The sequence below is a fragment of the Aegilops tauschii genome, chromosome 4, assembly GCF_002575655.3.
Source record: "Aegilops tauschii subsp. strangulata cultivar AL8/78 chromosome 4, Aet v6.0, whole genome shotgun sequence".
NCBI lineage: Eukaryota > Viridiplantae > Streptophyta > Magnoliopsida > Poales > Poaceae > Aegilops > Aegilops tauschii.
Genome location: NC_053038.3, coordinates 472356324 through 472374884, shown reverse-complemented (window position 1 = coordinate 472374884; position 18561 = coordinate 472356324). Strand labels below are relative to the sequence as shown.

The window sequence follows — 18561 nt, the reverse complement described above, 5'->3', positions numbered from 1 at the left end:
TTTCACTCAACTAGTCCACCCAATCTCCTTCGCCAGCTCCCCCCTCCCCCCAGATCCATAGCAGAACCCTCTCCGGCGCCGCCGTGCTCACCCCGGCCGTGTGCCCGCTCTTCGGCGTCAAGCCTACCTCCACTGTCGTTCCCAACACGCGGCGGCCCGCGCCTCGCCATCTTCGTTTGCTCGCCAGCCACCCTCGAGCATATCGATGCAGTAACCCTCGCCTCTCCTGTGGTCCGGCCGGGTTTGCATTAAGAATCCTGTTAGTTACTGCTCTCCATCGCGGTGAGGCATATTTCCTCGCAATCCCTCTTCGAATTTCGTTCTGTATGTTCCCAAATTGGCTATAAAATAACGGAGAGCATATATATGTTCATTATCTATCTTCCTTACTACATATAAGTTGTATTTGTTCCAATAAGTTACTGCCTATTTACAGATCGCGGGCGCCCGAGTCACACAAACTTAACAAATTAGCCGTACATTTTCTAAATTATTGCATGGCATATTTAGAAAGCTTGATACCAAGTTGTTAGTTTTATGCTTATCCTCCTTTCCTGAGTTTCGCATGTGTTCTCTGTAGATGCCGAGTAGCAGCGACAGCACTTATTCAGGTCATGTATCTTCATCTGATTCGGACAACCCTAGGTCTTCAGCAGATTGTGAGGGATCAAGTAGTCTTGAACGGGATAGAGCTGCAGCAATTACCCTTCCGGTCAGGACACGGAGGAACGCTCCAAGGAAGCCCACACACCAGCCTAAAGGTGTATATGAAGTAACTGAGATTGATTTAAAGTCCTGGGCTCCAACTAAACCAGATAAAGCACGCATGAGGTTCAGGAGTGTGTGTGGATTTGTTGGCAGGGCAAGGCTCAACATTAATCTGTCGGGGTTTCGGAAGGCTGACATAGAAACATGGCGAAGGATAGTCCGAGAGATCATGGATCACTTCAACGTTCCAGAGCAGTGGAGAATGCAGGTGGAACACGCTACACTGAAGAAGGCTAGGGATGCTTGGAGAAACTGGAAGCACGTGCTGTACAAGAAGTACTTGAGTGAAGGCAAGGACCCAATCCCCTCATACCCCCAAATTACAAAGGCAGACTGGGCAGAATTCAAAAGGGTCAAGGCAACTCTAGAGTTTGCTGCGAAGAGTTTCAAGCAATCGAAACTTCAGAAGAAGAACATACACCCCCACCGTATGGGTGTGGCAGGATACTACGGCATGAAACTGATATGGGAACAGGAGGACAAAGAAGCAGTAACAGCGGGTGGGAGTCTGGCCTTTAGTGAAATCAAGGGCGAACGTGCCAGAGACTACTTGCGGGCACATGCCAAGAGGCGTGATGACGGAACTTATTACTTTGAAAACGCATGTGACGCCAAACTGTATGAAGTGATGGTAGAGGCTTCCAAGATCCCTGGAAGGTTCTACAGGAACTCAGGGCCATGTGACATTCTGTCCATTGCTCTGGACACAAAAGAGCCCCCTGGCCGTGCAAGGGGTATAGGTGTTAATGTCCCGCACAAGAGGGCTTTCACACTCAGCAAAGAAGAGAGGCTCAGCATGAAAAGGCGAGGAGTGAAATGAAGCAGAATGCATTGTTTGAAAAGTTGAAGAAGGAGATTTATCCGGCTGTTCGAAAGGATGTTGAGGAGTTAATGATGATGATGTAGAAGACTCTAACACTGACAGATAGCCTTCAGATGGGAGGGGAGGCGGGCATGGATGATGCTGCTTATTGTGCGACAACACTGCACAAGAGTAGTTGTGCATCAGCTGACCCCAGCGACACTGAGACCGCAGCTGCTCGTGATGATGCTATATCTGATCTATCTGGAATGAAAGACAGACTGAAGGGCGAGCTTACACATTATGAAGGTACATTAAAATGTGCAACAGCCTGGGTTTGCCCACCCTTCTTGGAAGATGGCCTCTTCTTGGACAATGTGCCATTGAAGTCGGGCTGTGTAAAGTGCTACGTGACTAAAGTAAAGCCTGGATTCAATGAATTTGCCCTGAAGAATGTCCTAGGAGACTTCGATGAGCAAAGGACCTTGGGAGAAACACTGTTACATCACATCCAGTGGCCACGAAAGGAAATAGAGTTCATCGATGAGATTCCTGAAACCCCGCCAAGAGCAACCACTGTCGCCCCTCAACCGGTGACGCTCTCCTTGCCAGAGCAGCTCTCGCGGGCTGGTGCATCAACCTGTGATCAGCTGGACCGACTTTGTGGCGTACAGGCCATGTCATCCTCCGCCCCAAAGCAGCAAGTGGCAAGGCCTACAACTGCTGATGACGCACCGTCGGTTCAGATGCCGGCCACTGAAGCAGCAGGGGGAGACCCAGCTGCAGCACATGCTCAGCAGACCAACCTGATGGAACAGACTGCTAAGCAGTCTGATGCTTCGGAACCGCCTGCTAAGCAGTCTGATGCTTCGGAACCGCCTGCTAAGCAGTCTGTAGGTCCAGAACCGACTGCTGATCAGTCCGTCGGCCCGCAGGCGCATGGTCAGCATACCAATGCGTCAGCACTTCCTGCTTAGCAAACCAACGCGTTGGCACGGCCTCCTCAGCACACCGACAAGTTGGCACCACCTGCGCAGAAACTCGACATAGCTTCAACGCATGGTCAGCAGTCCGATGCCTCTGCTCCTACAGCCCAGCAGTCCGTCACTGCAGCACCGCCAGCTCAGCGGTCCGGCATAGATAAACAGTCTGCTAATAAGTCCGTCCAAGCTTCACCGTCTGCTCGGCAGTCTACCGTGCAGGCAACCAGACGTTCTGCCAAAAATGCTTCAAGTACCAAGAAGGAAATGGCCAAAAAGGCTACACCCACGACCATGAGGAAGCGCAGCGTGAAAGTGAAGAGGAAAAAGAACGATTGCCTCTTACTTAAAGCACTCATCGCCCAGAACCAAATTAACAGCAGCTTGTTCGAATCGGGGAGTAATATTATTTCTCTGGCCATATCATGAAGGGTAAGTCAAGTAAACAACCACGCATACACTGCTTGTCTTTCAGATTTCGACATCATTCGTAAGTTCATGGCTTTCTTAATATGTAGCAATCACTGGATATTGGTATTCATTGTTCCAAACAAGAACACAGTTTACAACATTGATTCTCTCAGAGAGTCAACAAACGCTCAGGATCTGACGCATCTTCAGCAATTCTTGGATAGGTATTGAATTCTATGATTTTGAAATTAATTTGCATTCATATCTGGTTCAATAATTGATGTTGTCAAAATTCATCATCATTTGCAGTGTGCTCGCATTGTGGGAAACTAAAATAGGGAACCTGTTCAAGAGGAAACTACCTCTTCAGCACGAGATCGTTTCTCCTGTAACACACCGAAATCCATTATTTTCAGAAAATTTATCCAACAGTCTGCAAATACCTTTTCTTATGCTAGTCAAATGTTCAAGCTTCTAAATAAACCTCTTTCTATTTTGTCCAAAGAAAAAATAATACATCTAACACTGGTTAGGTTGTTCCTAACAGCACAAATACATGACTAATTTTGTACAAAAAATTTCAGTGTCCTCAGCAAGAAGCAGGGACCAACCTTTGTGGATACTATGTTTGCAGACACATGATCTCCATCTGCAAATCTGCTGATAGTTGTGACGATCCTCGTGAATTAGTACCAGTAAGTCTATCTTAATTAATATCTTCTACTCCACTCATATGGCATATTCTGATCTTAAAAATACTGCAGCTCATCTTAAAACCGAGGACCCCTGAACCGCTCCCGGCTGGTGAATTGCTAATGGTTCGGAGATTTATCAGCGACTTCTTCCTGGATCACTACATCAATCCCACTGGTGATAATGAAGATTTTAGCATGTGTTCTCCTGAAACATTGAGTAAGAGTTAGCCGCTAAACATATAATGCATGGATCCATTGTTTTTCATCTGATGAGGTTTTCGTATTTCGTACACTATGATTAATTATGTAATGCATATATGTGTGGACAAATCATTGGAATTTAGCTACCATATGTTCAATTGCAATTGTTGCGAAATCTGATGAATGTTCTTCCTGTGGACACTATTTGTTCAATTGAATATTGTGGCGAATTTGCTTTTTGCGTGCCGATTCAAAATGAGATATTTATGTTTATTTGTTCAATTGAATATTGTGGCGAATTTGCTTTTTGTGTGCCGATTCAAAATGGGATATTTTTGTTTTAACCTGGCAATTGCTCCGCACACGGTTCAACTAAATGAGTGTGTGCGATCCACATCCGAAAGCACACGTCAATCGTATTGGAACCGTCGGTGATACACAACAGATCGCAAACGATTCGTAGTGCTACTACGTGTGCGTAGGTTCTCCGAAACCGTTTGTGATATCGCGTTATCGCACACGAGAACTGGGAGTAAACTGTGCCCAATGCAAAATACAATCCCAGTCGTATTTTTTTCAGGAAACGTGTGGGATCCCAAACGAAAAGCACACGTCACTCTTGCAGCAACCGTTGGTGATACCTAACAAATCACAAACGGTATGCAGCACTTGTATGTGTGCGAAGGGGCTCCTGAACCGTTTGTGATAGAACATTATCGCAGACGGTAATTGTTGGAAAACGTGTGCGATGGAGTCTAGCATGGCAGACGGGTTACGCAGAAAACTCGTGTGCGATCGGGCACAAATCACACACAGTTCATATGTTGGCCCGTGTGCCTTACATACTGTTTCCCAAACGGTTCGTTACGACAGGCCGCATGGTTTCACTGCGTCATTAGAAACGCTTAATCACCGACACCACACATGCGAAAGAATTTATTGTGTGCTGCATCGCACACGATTACATTTTGGAAGGCCTCTGGATCACTGTTCCATACCCCCGACGGTTTCTGGGTCGTGTGGGAAGGACCCCCTATCGCACACACTCACTTGGCGACGGTTCCGAAGGCCGTCGCGGAAAGGGGTAAAAAACCGTTTGTTTAGGACCGACGCACACCAGTGTATAACAATAAAACTAAACGATCAATATGCTAAGCTAACAGATGGGTCATGTCCATCACATTATTCTCCTAATAATGTGATCCCGTTCATCAAATGACAACACATGTCTATGGTTAGGAAACTTAACCATCTTTGATTAACGAGCTAGTCTAGTAGAGGCTTACTAGGGACATGGTGTTTTGTCTATGTATTCACACATGTATCAAGTTTCTGGTTAATACAATTCTAGCTTGAATAATAAACATTTATCATGATATAAGGAAATATAAAATAACAACTTTATTATTGCCTCTAGGGCATATTTCCTTCGTGAGTGTGTCTCTTTTTTTAGGGATATAACCAAGTTTTATTGCTCAAAATCCACATGATGTGGGATACAAAATGGATCATGGGGTTGGACCAACCAGACGTGTCGCTCCTAATCAAGAGAATGCGAAAACTTGGCTAAGCTATCGGCGTCGCTATTAGTAGCTTGGCCTTCAAACGAAAAAATACAATTAAACAATCGATACCTACTATTAATCTTCCTGATAGTGTTCCCATGTGCTTCCTGATTTCCTTTCTTTATGTCCTTGACAATCTGTTTCGAATTTGAGGCTACAACAAAATTTTGGAGCATGAGATCTTCCTAGAGATAAAGCCTCCTGACATGCAATGGCTTCTAGTGTCGTTGCATCATTTATGCCATAAGTTACCAAGGAAGAGCTTCCCATATAATTTCCTTCTCCATCGCAACATACATCCACCACCTCCGCACCCCTCACCTGATTTCTTGCAGTGGTCGCATCCATATATGTTTTCATATATCCTGGTGGGGGTGCCTTCGGTATCACCCTTGTTTTGCCCGGCGACCCAGTGGTTTTGGAACTTTTCGCCTACTCCATATTCAGCTCATCAATGAATCTGCATATGAACCCATATGTGGCCAATGGACTCCGAAAAATCTCATCATGAATTGCCTTTCGACGTGCCCACCAAATGGCCTGGAGTGTAACAGCCAATCTTACAAATGAAACATGTGATAATGTATCTATCATCGAGAAAATCCACTCTCGCGTTGGGTCCAGTTGTCTCGCATAGGTGTTCTGCTAAATCTCCATCAACCAAAGCCCACACGCATCTAGCCATCGAACACCCTAGCAAAGAGTGTCGCCAAGAATCCTCTGCACCACACAAACCACAAGTACTCGTAGTTGACATGTTCCTGTGAGCTCTGGCATCTTCTGTAGGGAGAGAATGTTTCGCCAAACGCCATAAAAACATTCTTATTTTGCCTGGGACCAGAGTTTTCCACAATAATTTCCATGAAGCCGAGTCACGATCCATACTGGAAGATCCCGACAGGCCATCCAACCAAGCCACTCTCCTCGTCTTAGTATCTATAATCATTCTATACGCGGATCTCACAATAAACATACCACTTTTCTCAAAGTTCCAAGCCCAACTGTCAATGATGTCTGTTGTGCAAAGAGGTATGCCAGCGATAGCAGGGATATCAATTGGCAAGCACAATTCCTCAAGTCTCACATGATCTCATGTAGCAGATGTATGGTCAATAAGATGTGACACAAGTTCGGGAGGTTACCAACTCTGCACCCATAAGGTCTCATCATAACATCCCTAGGTATCTAGTTGTCCAACTAAATGTTAGTCGTCTCCCTGTTACCTATTCTTCTTATATGACTTTGTTTCAGTATATCTCAACCTTCAATTATTGACCTCTAGATTTGTCTTGGGTGACTTCCTAGTTCGACATTGAGAATTGAACCATTAGGGAAATAGACACTGCGCAAAATTCTCGCACTGAGTGATTCAGGAGTTTGCAGGATCCTCTGTGTCTGTTTAGCTAACAGTGCTAGGTTGAGTAACTCAAAATCTTTAAAACCCAATCCTCCCATGCTCTTTGGCGATGTCATTTCTTCCCATGATACCCAGTTGGGGTTACGCTTCGCATTTTACCTCCCCACCAGAATTTCCTTGTCAGCATGTTTAAGTGTTCACACAGTCCTCTAGGCAACTTGAAGCAAGACATGGAGAAGACAGGAACCGCTTGTGCAACCGCTTTCACCAAAACTTCTTTACCTGCAAAAAATATTGTTTTCTCAATCCACCCATGTACTTTGCTCCACAAATAATCTTTGAGATACTTGAAGGCCCCATTTTTTGAGGACCCCACATCAGATGGCATGCCCAGATTTTTTGCACTCAATGATTTGTTCGGTACATGCAATGGTTGTTTCGCGTCACCCCTTACACTCTCCGGACATCTTTTACTAAAGAATGTAGATGATTTATCATGATTGATTCATTGTCCCGAAGCCTGGCAATATGCGTTCAACAACTAGTTTACCTCATTTACTCCACCAACACTAGCCCTGAAAAACAATAGGCTGTCATCTGCGAATAATAAATGGTTAACTAGTGGCGCCAAAGGAGCCACCTGAACCCCATTCAGGTTGGATGACTCGTCAATTGATTTTAAAAGGCATGAAAGGCCCTCTGCTGCTATCAAGAATATATATGGGGAAATTGGGTCTCCCCGTCAAATACCACGAGATGGTTTAAACTCCTACAACTTTTTACCATTGAACAACACTGAAAATTTGACTGTTCTGACCAAACTCATCACAATGTCAATCCACCTCTCCATAAGCCAAGTTTTAACATAATTGCTTGCAAATAGTCCCACTCGACTCCGTCATATGCTTTCATCATATCCAGCTTTAGAGCACAATGTCTGTTTTTATTGGCCGTGTTTCTTTCGTGAAATGAAGGCACTCATATGCTGCAATTATGTTTTCAGTAACAAGTCTACCTGGAACAAAAAGGACTGTTCCTCTGAGATGATATCAGGAAGCACCAGTTTCAACCTATTGAAAATAACCTTGGAAAGCAATCCTATACCGTTGCATAAAGATATAGGCCTGAACTGTGACAACAGTATCGTTTTTTTACCTTCGGTATAAGAACCAAAGTAGTTTCGTTTATGCTTTCTGCAGACTCCGTTCCCTCAATGATTAGAAGAGCTGCCTGAGTAACATCTGTGCCACAAACCTCCCAATGACGCTGGAAAAAATATACAGGAAACCCATCTGGCCTTGGCACCTTTGTTGGAAACATTTAAAAAAGTAACTTTAGATGGAACCACATTCAAGACTCTACCCATGTTATGCACCCCTTCTGAAGAATGTAAGGATGGAACCACATTCAAGACTATGTCCATGTCATGCACCCCTTGTGAAGAATATAGGCCGCTATAAAAATTAGTAGCCAACTCCTCCAACTCGCTTACATCCTTAGTTAACCGACCGGCCGGAAGTTGGAGAGACTTTATTTGGTTTTTTCGGCAGCTGGCTAGCCCGAGATGAAAAAAAATATGTGTTTTTGTCACTGTACGCTAGCCATTCGATTTTATACGTTTTTTAGGGGTTGTAATTTTACACGTTTTTTTTAGACAATGTAATTTTACACGTGAGGTATCAAGAAGGAGCCAGTCCACCGTCGCCATCGGCCATCTCTCTCTCTCATCCACCACGCGCCCCTGGGCCCGCCCTCGCTCGGCATAGAAACATCCTCCCCTTTAGACCATTTAGGCCCATGTGAGCCCGCCACCCACATCATTCCCGTTCTCATATGCGGTGATGGACGGTACCAGGCGCAGCGCTTAGCACAAGAGAGAAATTAGGCGAGGCAGGAAGCGAGACAGCAGCGTCCGTCTCCCTCCCTCCCTTGGGCCGACCACCGCATCGCCGCCGGGCCCCTCCGCCGCTCAGTCGCCGGCATCTCGCCGAAGGGCGCCTCGAGCTTGCCGGATCGGCCCCGCCGCCGCGGATCCAGTACGAGTTCCCTACTCCAGACCCCCCGCGTCCATCAGTTCTCCGTTGCTTGATTTGACCCGATTTGATTGCTTTCCCTGGGGTGAGATTTGGTCGCATAGACTGAATCGTGATCGGGATCGGAGAATCTTGGACGCGGTTTAGTAGGATCTTGTAGGGATCGAACCATGATGGAACGAGTGATCGCCCCCCTTTGTTAGCTACGTTTTTTTTTTTGGCGAAATGTCTCGAATTGTGAAGTTGGATTTGGGTTGATGCCATACGCACCCATTCGGTAATTCGCAGCAGAATTTGATGCTGAGTATATGGTGAAATGATGTCCACATGCATCCTCACCTGATCCAACACCAGAACTGATTTTAGTGGATTGCTTGAGTAGAACTGATACTTAACTATATTAGATAGAGGGCACATCACTCAAGAACACATGTGATCTGAACATAATTCCTGTGTTTTAGTAACAAATATACTCCCTCCGTTCCACAATACATGCCTTTCATTTGTCAAAATATAAATGTATCTAGACATGTTTTAATATATAGGTACATTCATTTTTGAACAAATGGAAGTCAAGTATTTTGGAACGGAGGGAGTAATATATAATTACTGTGCTAGTTTTCTCTGGGTAACGACATGGGATTAAGCTGTTCCCCAACAGATTCAGGCAAGGAAATAATCCGTTACGCCACAAAATCCAAGTTTTAAGCGGTTTCACCACTTAAGTTGGATGAACAAAAGGTGAATACAGCATAACAGGTTTAACTCATGAGTTGTAGAGAAAAGCTTGTTCGAATGCCAATGTCAATTCACGAGGACACACTGAATGCAATCTATCTGACTGTGCATACACGTAGCAATCACAGGGTATTGTGTAATTAGGATCACCTTAAACTTGCTATTCCTAATCAATTTATGATCATTATTTGTTAGAAAATATCAAAGTTGAAACCAATGTGGTAATACTCTGTCTGGTTCAACATGCAGTGTTATTTATGCATTTCTTGTTATGTTGGTTTTGCTCGTATCAGGCAGATAGTTGGGTGTCCTGTTCCATGTAATCCTGCATGTTGTTGTGTGCCATATCATTAATCCAGTATATTGCAATCTTTGGTCCAGATGGCTCTTAATGAACGTCTCAGCAAATTTAAACAACAGCAGGAGAGATGCCAGACAACTCTATCCAGCATTGCTGCAACCCAAGCTTCAACCACAAAGTCGCACAATGCTCCAAGGTCTAGACCAGCAAATGCTCCGTCAGCTCCAGCAAAACAGATACAGGCTATTAAATTCTCAAATGATACAGAAAGGCTTCAACACATCAATTCAGTGAGGAAGTCTCCTGTCGGAGCACAGATCAAATTAGTTATTGAACTGCTTTACAAGGTAAGTTGCCAAAAGTTCAACTTGATGGGATTACCTCGTCTTCCATTATTCCGCCCCATGCATAGTGTGACAGGGTTATCTGTTATCTGCTTTTCCTTGCAAAATCGTTACTAGTATTAATGATCATGCAATGCAAGTTGCTCATGCTGTTGCTCATGTTGTCTTATAGGACAATAAGTGACTTTTTGGATAAGTTCCGCTGTTGCTCATGTTGTCTTTAGGTTAGAGAAAAAAATTACAGTGCTAGTTTTCTCTGGGTAACGATAAAACAAACAGAGCACTGATGTCATAGGATATTACTGTTGCTTTTAGTGACAAATATAATATATAATTGCACTCTCAGCTATTAGATACTGGTGGTCCTAACGCAAAAATGGAGATATTTATTCAAGCCTGAAAAATGGTTCTGCACCTTATTTCGCATATTTAATCCTTGATTTTTTTCCAACTTATTAGCTTAATGACAGACTTAATAGTACAGTAACAAAAAGAATGTTCTCTTACAGTGTTTGTCCTGAATATATGTTATAATGTGTTCTGTGTAAAATAATACCCCTCTTTTCTTGTGAACCTGCAGACAAGACTTGCTTATACAGCAGAGCAAATAAATGAAGCAACATATGTTGCAATTAATAGTAACAAGGCAGTCTTTGATAGTCTGACAAACAATCCCAAAGTACAATTTGATGGGAAGCGTTTCTCTTACAAGGTAATTGCATCGAGGATTATTTTGTTACACATTGATAATTGAAATGGTTTTTTTCCGTCACGAAAGACTTTGTCTTTCATCTCACATTAGGTTGCATATTGACCCGCCATTTGAAATTATGCAGTCCAAGCATGATTTGAAGGGGAAAGATCAATTGCTTCATTTGATCAGAAGGTTTCCTGAGGGTCTTCCTGTTGTGGAGGTCAAGGATTCATATCCAACCGTATTGGATGATCTACAGGTGACTATTATTCTTGGTCTAAGATTTTGAGCAATCTGGTAGGTGCCACATTATTTTGCATGCTGTGCATCAAATTTGATGGTTGAACTAACTGTATATGTGTTCAGAAACCAAGTAGTCTTATGTACAGAGGTTCCAGATTTTAATGTAGGGATCTTTTAGCGATCCTTGTTTTTGTTTACGTATATGTAAAGTACAGTTAGCTAGGATTCCATTGGTTGTGTTCTAAAATTCTTATTACCGCGTAATGCTCGAAGCTACCTTCTCTATTGGAACAATTAACAGGGTCTCGAGCTTTTATGGAGGTTAAATTTTAATGTTTGTTGTTGCTTTTGTGTGCACTTCTAGTGGTCATTGGAATATTTCAACAGTTGATTACTTCACTGTTGGTAAATAATTGAAGTGGATGGACTGTACACAACAGCACAGCCCTTCAGCTAAGCACAAAAAATCGATATTTAGTTAACTTGAACCAGTGAGGAACTGAGGAATATATGAAGTTGATGTGTTCCATGACAGGCAATTTATTTGCTTGGAAACAGTGTTTCCTGGTGTCTGATGGAGCACAGCCATATTGAATCTGTGAAATTACTTGCAGTCCCATAGTGGTGGTTCTTTGCTGCAGATAAATAGAGCAGCAAGCAAAGCACGACTTAGTTCCAAGATATTGAAACTAGGCAGATCGTTTACTGATCAGTGTTTCAGTATTGGTGTTACTTTGTGGAGCCACAGTGTGTACTTGTAGTGTTTTCTCTTCATTGCAAAGGTGTGAGCAAACCAGGAATTCAGCCCAGAAGTCTGATCTATATGGCTGAAATCTCGTTTTCCGCAGGCTCTCAAAGCCTCAGGTGACGTCTGGTGGCTGTCAAGCATGGACTCCCAGGAAGACATTGTGTACCCAAATGATCCCAAATCGAAGATCAAGGTCGATGCTGACTTGAAGCAGCTTTACCGGGAGATAGAGCTGCCACGGGACATGATCGACATCGAGAAGGAGCTGCTGAAGAACGGGCACAAGCCAGCAACCGACACGACCAAGCGGCGTGCAGCGGCGCAGATTCATGGCCAGCGACCAAAGCCGAAGGCCAAGAAGAAGCAGAAAGAGATCACTAAAAGGACCAAGCTCACCAACGCGCATCTGCCTGAGCTGTTCGACCTGCCCCGTTAAGCACAAGAAGCAAATGGGGCATATAAGTTTCGGGGCATTTCTTGATGTGGGAGCTCGCAATAATACTTTTATATACACAATCATTTTTGTTTCTGTGTTACTCTACCATTTGGGGAAATGACTTGATGCATCTCAAAATTTAAAACTGAGGTTGGGATGCTTATGCTTGTTATATATCAAAGTTGTACGTTGACAATCCATTGCGGGTTCCTGTATAAAATATTATAATGAATCGAGATGAACAACAAGTGACCTCGCAATGGTCATTATATCTTTACTTTTATTACTACATGGCAATTTGTGAGGTGCGGTTCAACCGTATCTCAAGAACCCCTCATATAGGCACCAGTGTGATGATGGCAATACTGTACTTCTCTTATGAAAAGGATTCAGATCTGTTATAAAGGTTCATCAGAAGTACAAAGCATTCCTAGACCAGTGAACGACCATTGTCACCGCCGAAACGAGCTGCTAATGCTAGGGTACTGTTTAGTTAGTTTTGTACTAAAATCCATCCATGATCACTAAATTTGGCTCATGCAGTAACTTTGATCACTGGATTTTAGATTGTCTGATTTAAAATCAGTAAGGTTGCTTAAGTGACAGCCATGATGGCATGATCACTAGGGTAGGGAGGTTTGGCTACTGGATTTGCCTAACATGATCACTAGGGTAGGGAGGTTTGCCTTTGTTAGAGCCCAGCATTGCTCAAACTTTTAGCACAGAACGGGATCCGGTCTGAACTTGTTTGGTTTCACGAACTGATGAGCGCAGGTTTTGGTTCAAAGCCATATTGATATATCAACATAAACAAAGAAATGGACTTCCAAGTTTCACTCAAGGTTTCAGAAGTGAACTTGTCAAAACATCGAGTGGTCGGATAAGGACAGTCCAGAGAGAATAGCAGAATATACATGTGTATATGCATATGACATGAATGCGAATGATCCATGAATATAACCCCAACTTGTACTTTTTCCAGTTTAGGGATTCTATTTTCATAACTGAATTTTCCATGTTTTCCATTCTTAGTGGATCAAAAGATAAATAACAAAAGATTTTATGCAAAGCAATCATGTTACAGTTGTGAGGGTTTAGCTTATTTCAGGCTAAAACTAACTATAGCAATAATCTACTGAGTTTTGGAAGGAAATTATTATTATTATCAAAAAATTATGATCTTCAGATGTTTTTAATCTATAATCGGGCTGTGCACCTTGCCCCAGTTGGCCTGTCAGGTCGGCTGCCGAACATAGAATTGTAGACTCAAAAACTAAAAGGCCGGGTCCAACTATGGCCGAAGGAACTAAATCACAGTTCTTATTACAGATGTTTGTTAGCATGGATGTACATTTTTTCTTCAAGACTCACAAGAATGAACCCAGAGCCATCAAATGGGCTTGCTTCACAAACTGTACAGTAATAAAAAAAAACGAAGCATTCAGATGAAAAGCCCACACACACATCAACAGCATTCTGGACACCGGTACTGTCGCTCCATGTAGACGATTCCAAGGATTTTGAACTTTACAAGCTTTTATCATGTGCAAGATGGTAAAACATATTCACCGACACCGTCCTGCTTTTTCTAAATCAAGAGGACTGATGGCATACTTTCACCTGCACAAAGGATATGGGAATAAATCCCCTGTTAACTAGCCTAGTGCATAGAATTGAAGGAGAGTAAGCACAGATCTGATGACTGACGAGCACCATCCATGTCAACCATCTACAAATAACCAACATAAGAGCAATTCAACTTAGAGCTTTATAACTAAATGGAAAAATGATAATTTTTTTGCAAAGAAAATTATATATACCTTGAATCCTACATGATCATAGAGCCTCCGAGCTGGCAAGTTATCCTTATGTACATGAATATAAATACTTTCAGCACCTACAATAAGGGGCGAAGGTATCAGCAGATGAACTACTATTATCTGTGGTTTTACAATTCCAGACAAGCCTAATGCTTTACCATCGAGTCTTGCAGCATCGATGGCCAATAACAACATGTTGCTGGCAATCCCTTGACGCCGTGCATACTTAGCAACACAAACATTGGTTAAATATCCAAATTTTGGCTGATCTGGCTGATAGATTCTAGAGTAAAATGGTGTGTTTCCAGGCTCCTGCGAATAATTTCCAAATGTAACTTCCAAAGACACAGACAGGAGTAATACAAAGGAATTGGTGCTATTTTCCATACCGCAGGGTATGTCTCCCCATGTAGAGGATGCCTGACACATAGATCTACTGTACCAACAACACTATTCACCACAGTTCGTGTGACGTCATCATTCTTTACCTGCAATATTATTACCGTAGGCGAGATGTTAATTAACCGTGAAATAAAGGAAATTATCATCAAAGCAACTTTTAAGAGTGATTGACAATGTAGACCTAAATAATTTTCACAAAAGATCTCTAACAGAAACTGAAGTTTTAACTTGAAGGTTGTTGGGTAGCCACTTTCGCTTGTCTTGATTCCCTCAAAGCATATTTCAGAACTAGCATAACATGCTATTTCGTGAACTAACATGCTTGATTTAAAAATGCATTAATAAATGGCTTACAAACAGCTTTACTCTCATACCGCAACAAAACAGGTATACTTCTCTCCAACCTGCCTGCCACATCGCTTCTTTAAAGCATGAAATTCCTGCAGTGAGATGACTGGCGATGATACATTTGACATATTACAAGAATGATATACGGCTACAAGTGAAGCAGAACGTCAACTATTAAATGATCAGCTGGTGGAAATGGGCACGTGTCGACATCATTACCATCCCACTTGCCTGAGTAACCCAAAAATATGACTAACTGATTACACAGGTACCTGTGATGCAAACTTTCTTTTAAAGCTTTCAACATAGCTGCAGTGAGAAAACAACAGTAGAATAGGTTTTAGTTACAAGGATATTACTAACAAAAAGTTCATCAACACTGTAATTTAAATACTAACCGATCGCCTGACTGATCTTCATAGTGATCTTCTGCTCTCAACCATGCGGCGATCTATAAAGTCTTGGTAAGAAGAGATGTAAGGCATAGTGGTAATGTAAATTTTATTTCGTTACTTCATAGCACCAACTAAATTGTTACAGTTCATGATTTGGAATGTAAACATTAGTATCTATAGATCTCATGCACTGAGCTTATTAGCATGAGAAACAAAAGACAGGTAGCTTATTAATTATTGTCACTAACTCATCATAAACACATGTGCTGACCATGTCACTCAGAAGTGGAGGACTTTAAGTTATTGCACAAAATCAGCGATTGCATATTTTCTACAAGTAACAAGAATAATACCCAGTATTCCTCATCCATTATAGCCTCCCGAGCAACATAGCGACCGAAATATCTTGTGTATTTGCAATCACTTTTCTCAATCGAGGGTCGAAGACGATTGAAACGGAGATCGGATGGTTCTGCTGGATGCAAAGGTGTTGGTGTCACTGGTGTCCTATTGGATATGTTTGATGAGACACTAGGGATGGATGCTTTTCTGGCAACATTAACACTATGAGCAATCATTTCCTCTTTTCCGCTGTTTGTAGAAATCACGGGCTCATCTTTCCTGAAAGAAGAAAACTGATTTTGCATGAAAATAATGCACAACATGGATAAAATAAAATGTAAGTATGGTGTTGCTTTTTTACATATCTATGCTTTCGAAGCAAGAAGAAATCACAAGATTCAGAAACCTAATCCAGATAAAATTGTGTTCTAGTCCTACGGCGAGTATTTCCCTTCACAAGAATCACAACCACATGATAAGTAATGAGACGTTTTCAAAGTACTGTGCAGTTCTGCATCCACGAAAAAACCATCCTACAGTTCGCAGCATTTTTTGATTTCTAGTAGAACAACAGAGAAGTATATTTATCTTCTTCGCTTGGGAATAAACTTATAGCAAAATGCTGGCGAATAAACCAGTAATAATTGGTAAATTAGCCAACAACAATTCCACAAATAAGGGTGCGAATCCGATCCTAAATTCCTCCCTATTCAAGCAGGCATGTCCCTTCCTTTGCTGCAATCAGCGACTAAGAAGTAAGAACACGAAATCCCTCATTCCTCGAACAAGAAAAAGTACTACCAGTCCAGCAGTCCACGGACCCGGCGACCAAACCGGCCGCGAACATAGGAACCGGATAAAGGGTGCTCACATCGGCGTGGCGGCGAGGCGCCGGCGGAGGAGGACTCCCCGGCCACCGAAGACGCGCCGCCCGCCGGCCAGCGGCGGCGGCGGCGGCGCGACGGCTCCGCTCGCCATCCCGGACTTGCTAGCGCCTGGTCCAAGGGGGCGGGGGGTGGAGGTACTCCTCGGCGGCGCGGCGAGGGGAAATGCTGGGCGCGGCGGGGTCCGGGTTGGCGTGCGCCGTGGTCTACCCGGGCACCGCACCACCAACCTCGCGGCTGCTTCCCCCCCTCTCTGCCTTGGGCTCTCTGCTAGAGTGCTAGTAGCAGTTGTTCTGCTCTATCCGTTTCACTCTTTCTGTGGGCCTGACGCGTCCGGTTTGCTGGATTGGGATCTATTTTCCAGTGGATGGCCGCCGCCTACAGCTTGTTTCGTGCGCAGGAAGCGCCCACGTCTCGGCGCCGTGGCCCCGCAGCTCTACCGTGTGACTTGTGAGTGACTACATGATTGGCTATATAGAGCATTTTGATTTTGTTTACAAATAATGATAGTGCATCTATTCATTCATTGCATTATCCTTGTGGTTGCCATTGTAGGTTTGTAGCACATGCACGGCGATATTTGTATTTTGGGTGGGGCAAGAGGGTTTCGAGGGAGGGCAGATTGCAGTAATGCTACATCCACGTAAATAAAGCTACGTGTTTTACGTAGGCTGCCACATGGATAAGTGTGATTGAAGAAAAAGCTTCATGGATGTAGGATTATCGGGCAGATTGACATATTTGGAACAAACTCATAGTGCTTTCCGCGGAAAAACAAACATACTACTTCATGGGATGCAAATTGAGGTTTATCCTTCAATTGTACATTTGTTGTCTAATGGTTCTACAAGCGGACTTGCCTGATATGAGCCCATATACGTTCGCAGACGCGTCTGTGGACAATGCTCAACCATTAATTCATTTTTTTTGTCCGCAACCGTCCCCTCATATTCAAATCCCCTTATCCATGCAATCACATGCAAGGTAGATTAAGGCAACGTAGATAAACACATACCATTCATAGGATCGGACATTAATAAGTTCAACATAAAACCAGACATGGCAATTTTTTCGCGAATACACAAAGCTTGTATATCCTTTCTTTGATAGAAGAAAGGATAATGAGTACAAAAAGGGTACAACACATGACATGAACGTAAGGAGGCATGAGCATGGTGCCCGGAGCAGAGAGAGATAGGGTGCTTAGCCCGAACAGGGTGAAGGACACAACTAAACCCACCACAACTAAAACTAGAGGAGCAGACCAAATCAACAAGAAGTCGAACGTCTTCAAATCCAACACCGGGACACCACGAGCTAGCAAGATAGTGCCATCAAGAAGAAGAACGCCGCCATGACGCCGCCGCCATCCGATTCGAAGAACCGGACCTAGGGTTTCCCCTGATGCTCGAAGAGGGGCACAGATAAAGGCCATGGCAGCACCTCCGAGAAGGGAATCGATACCCGCGAGTGTCGCCGTTGCCAGCATCGGCAAGCGAAGCATGGATTTCGCCCGACCTGAGTCCGAGCAACCTTGGTGTTCAATAACTTCAACTTCAAATACATAGATAGTTAGATACATTGGACCAACATGATAGAAACGCCCACATACGATATCCAACTAGATATTGGCATGCCATGCATTGGACCAACATGAAGTTGTCGTGACGGGATCGACCTTGCATAAGCGCACTTTGGTGTACTCCCACCAAGCGAGGTAGCTCAACTGCCAGCCAACATGATAGAATATCTTGTTGAAAATTTTAACCACGCCATGGACAAGACTGACAGGCCTAAAGTCGTTGATGTCCATGGCCCCTTCCAACTTATATTAGGTAGCAGAGAGACAAGGGCCTTATTGATCACATGCAAAACCACACATGTCGCCTCGGTAAAACGCATCCAGGGCTCTCATGAAGTCGAACGCAATGACGTGCCAACAAGAAGCATAGAAACGCCCGGTGAACCCATCTGGTCCGAACACCTTATGTGGCGGTATGACCTTAACCACGTTCAGAATCTCCTCCTTAGCGAACGGCTCGTCGAGGTGCAAT

General features: G+C 43.5%; 2 protein-coding genes across 4 annotated transcripts; one reads left to right on the top strand and one right to left on the bottom strand.

The window, feature by feature from the left end:
• Nucleotides 1-8573: 8573 nt before the first annotated feature.
• Nucleotides 8574-12599, top strand: LOC109772139 (transcription initiation factor IIE subunit beta). The gene is made up of 5 exons (XM_020330825.4): nt 8574-8815; nt 9932-10198; nt 10776-10907; nt 11032-11148; nt 11981-12599. Exons 2-5 carry the CDS (start codon nt 9932-9934, stop codon nt 12314-12316), a joined length of 852 nt encoding a protein of 283 aa, XP_020186414.1. The 5' UTR covers nt 8574-8815; the 3' UTR covers nt 12317-12599.
• Nucleotides 12600-13590: 991 nt separating this feature from the next.
• Nucleotides 13591-16948, bottom strand: LOC109772138 (GCN5-related N-acetyltransferase 6, chloroplastic). Of its 3 annotated transcripts, none has more exons than XM_020330823.4 (9): nt 16495-16948; nt 15635-15902; nt 15285-15337; nt 15159-15195; nt 14913-14978; nt 14526-14624; nt 14295-14448; nt 14137-14213; nt 13591-14045 (listed from the first exon to the last, which is right to left on the bottom strand). In XM_020330823.4, the coding sequence occupies exons 1-9, from the start codon at nt 16599-16601 to the stop codon at nt 13977-13979; spliced, it is 930 nt and encodes a 309-aa protein (XP_020186412.1). In that variant the 5' UTR covers nt 16602-16948; the 3' UTR covers nt 13591-13976. The 3 variants fall into 3 exon arrangements, with proteins under 3 accessions (XP_020186412.1, XP_040243434.1, XP_020186413.1); XM_040387500.3 differs by having other exon boundaries at nt 13591-13936; XM_020330824.4 differs by having other exon boundaries at nt 15635-15916; nt 16495-16836.
• Between the last annotated feature and the right edge of the window lie 1613 nt (nt 16949-18561).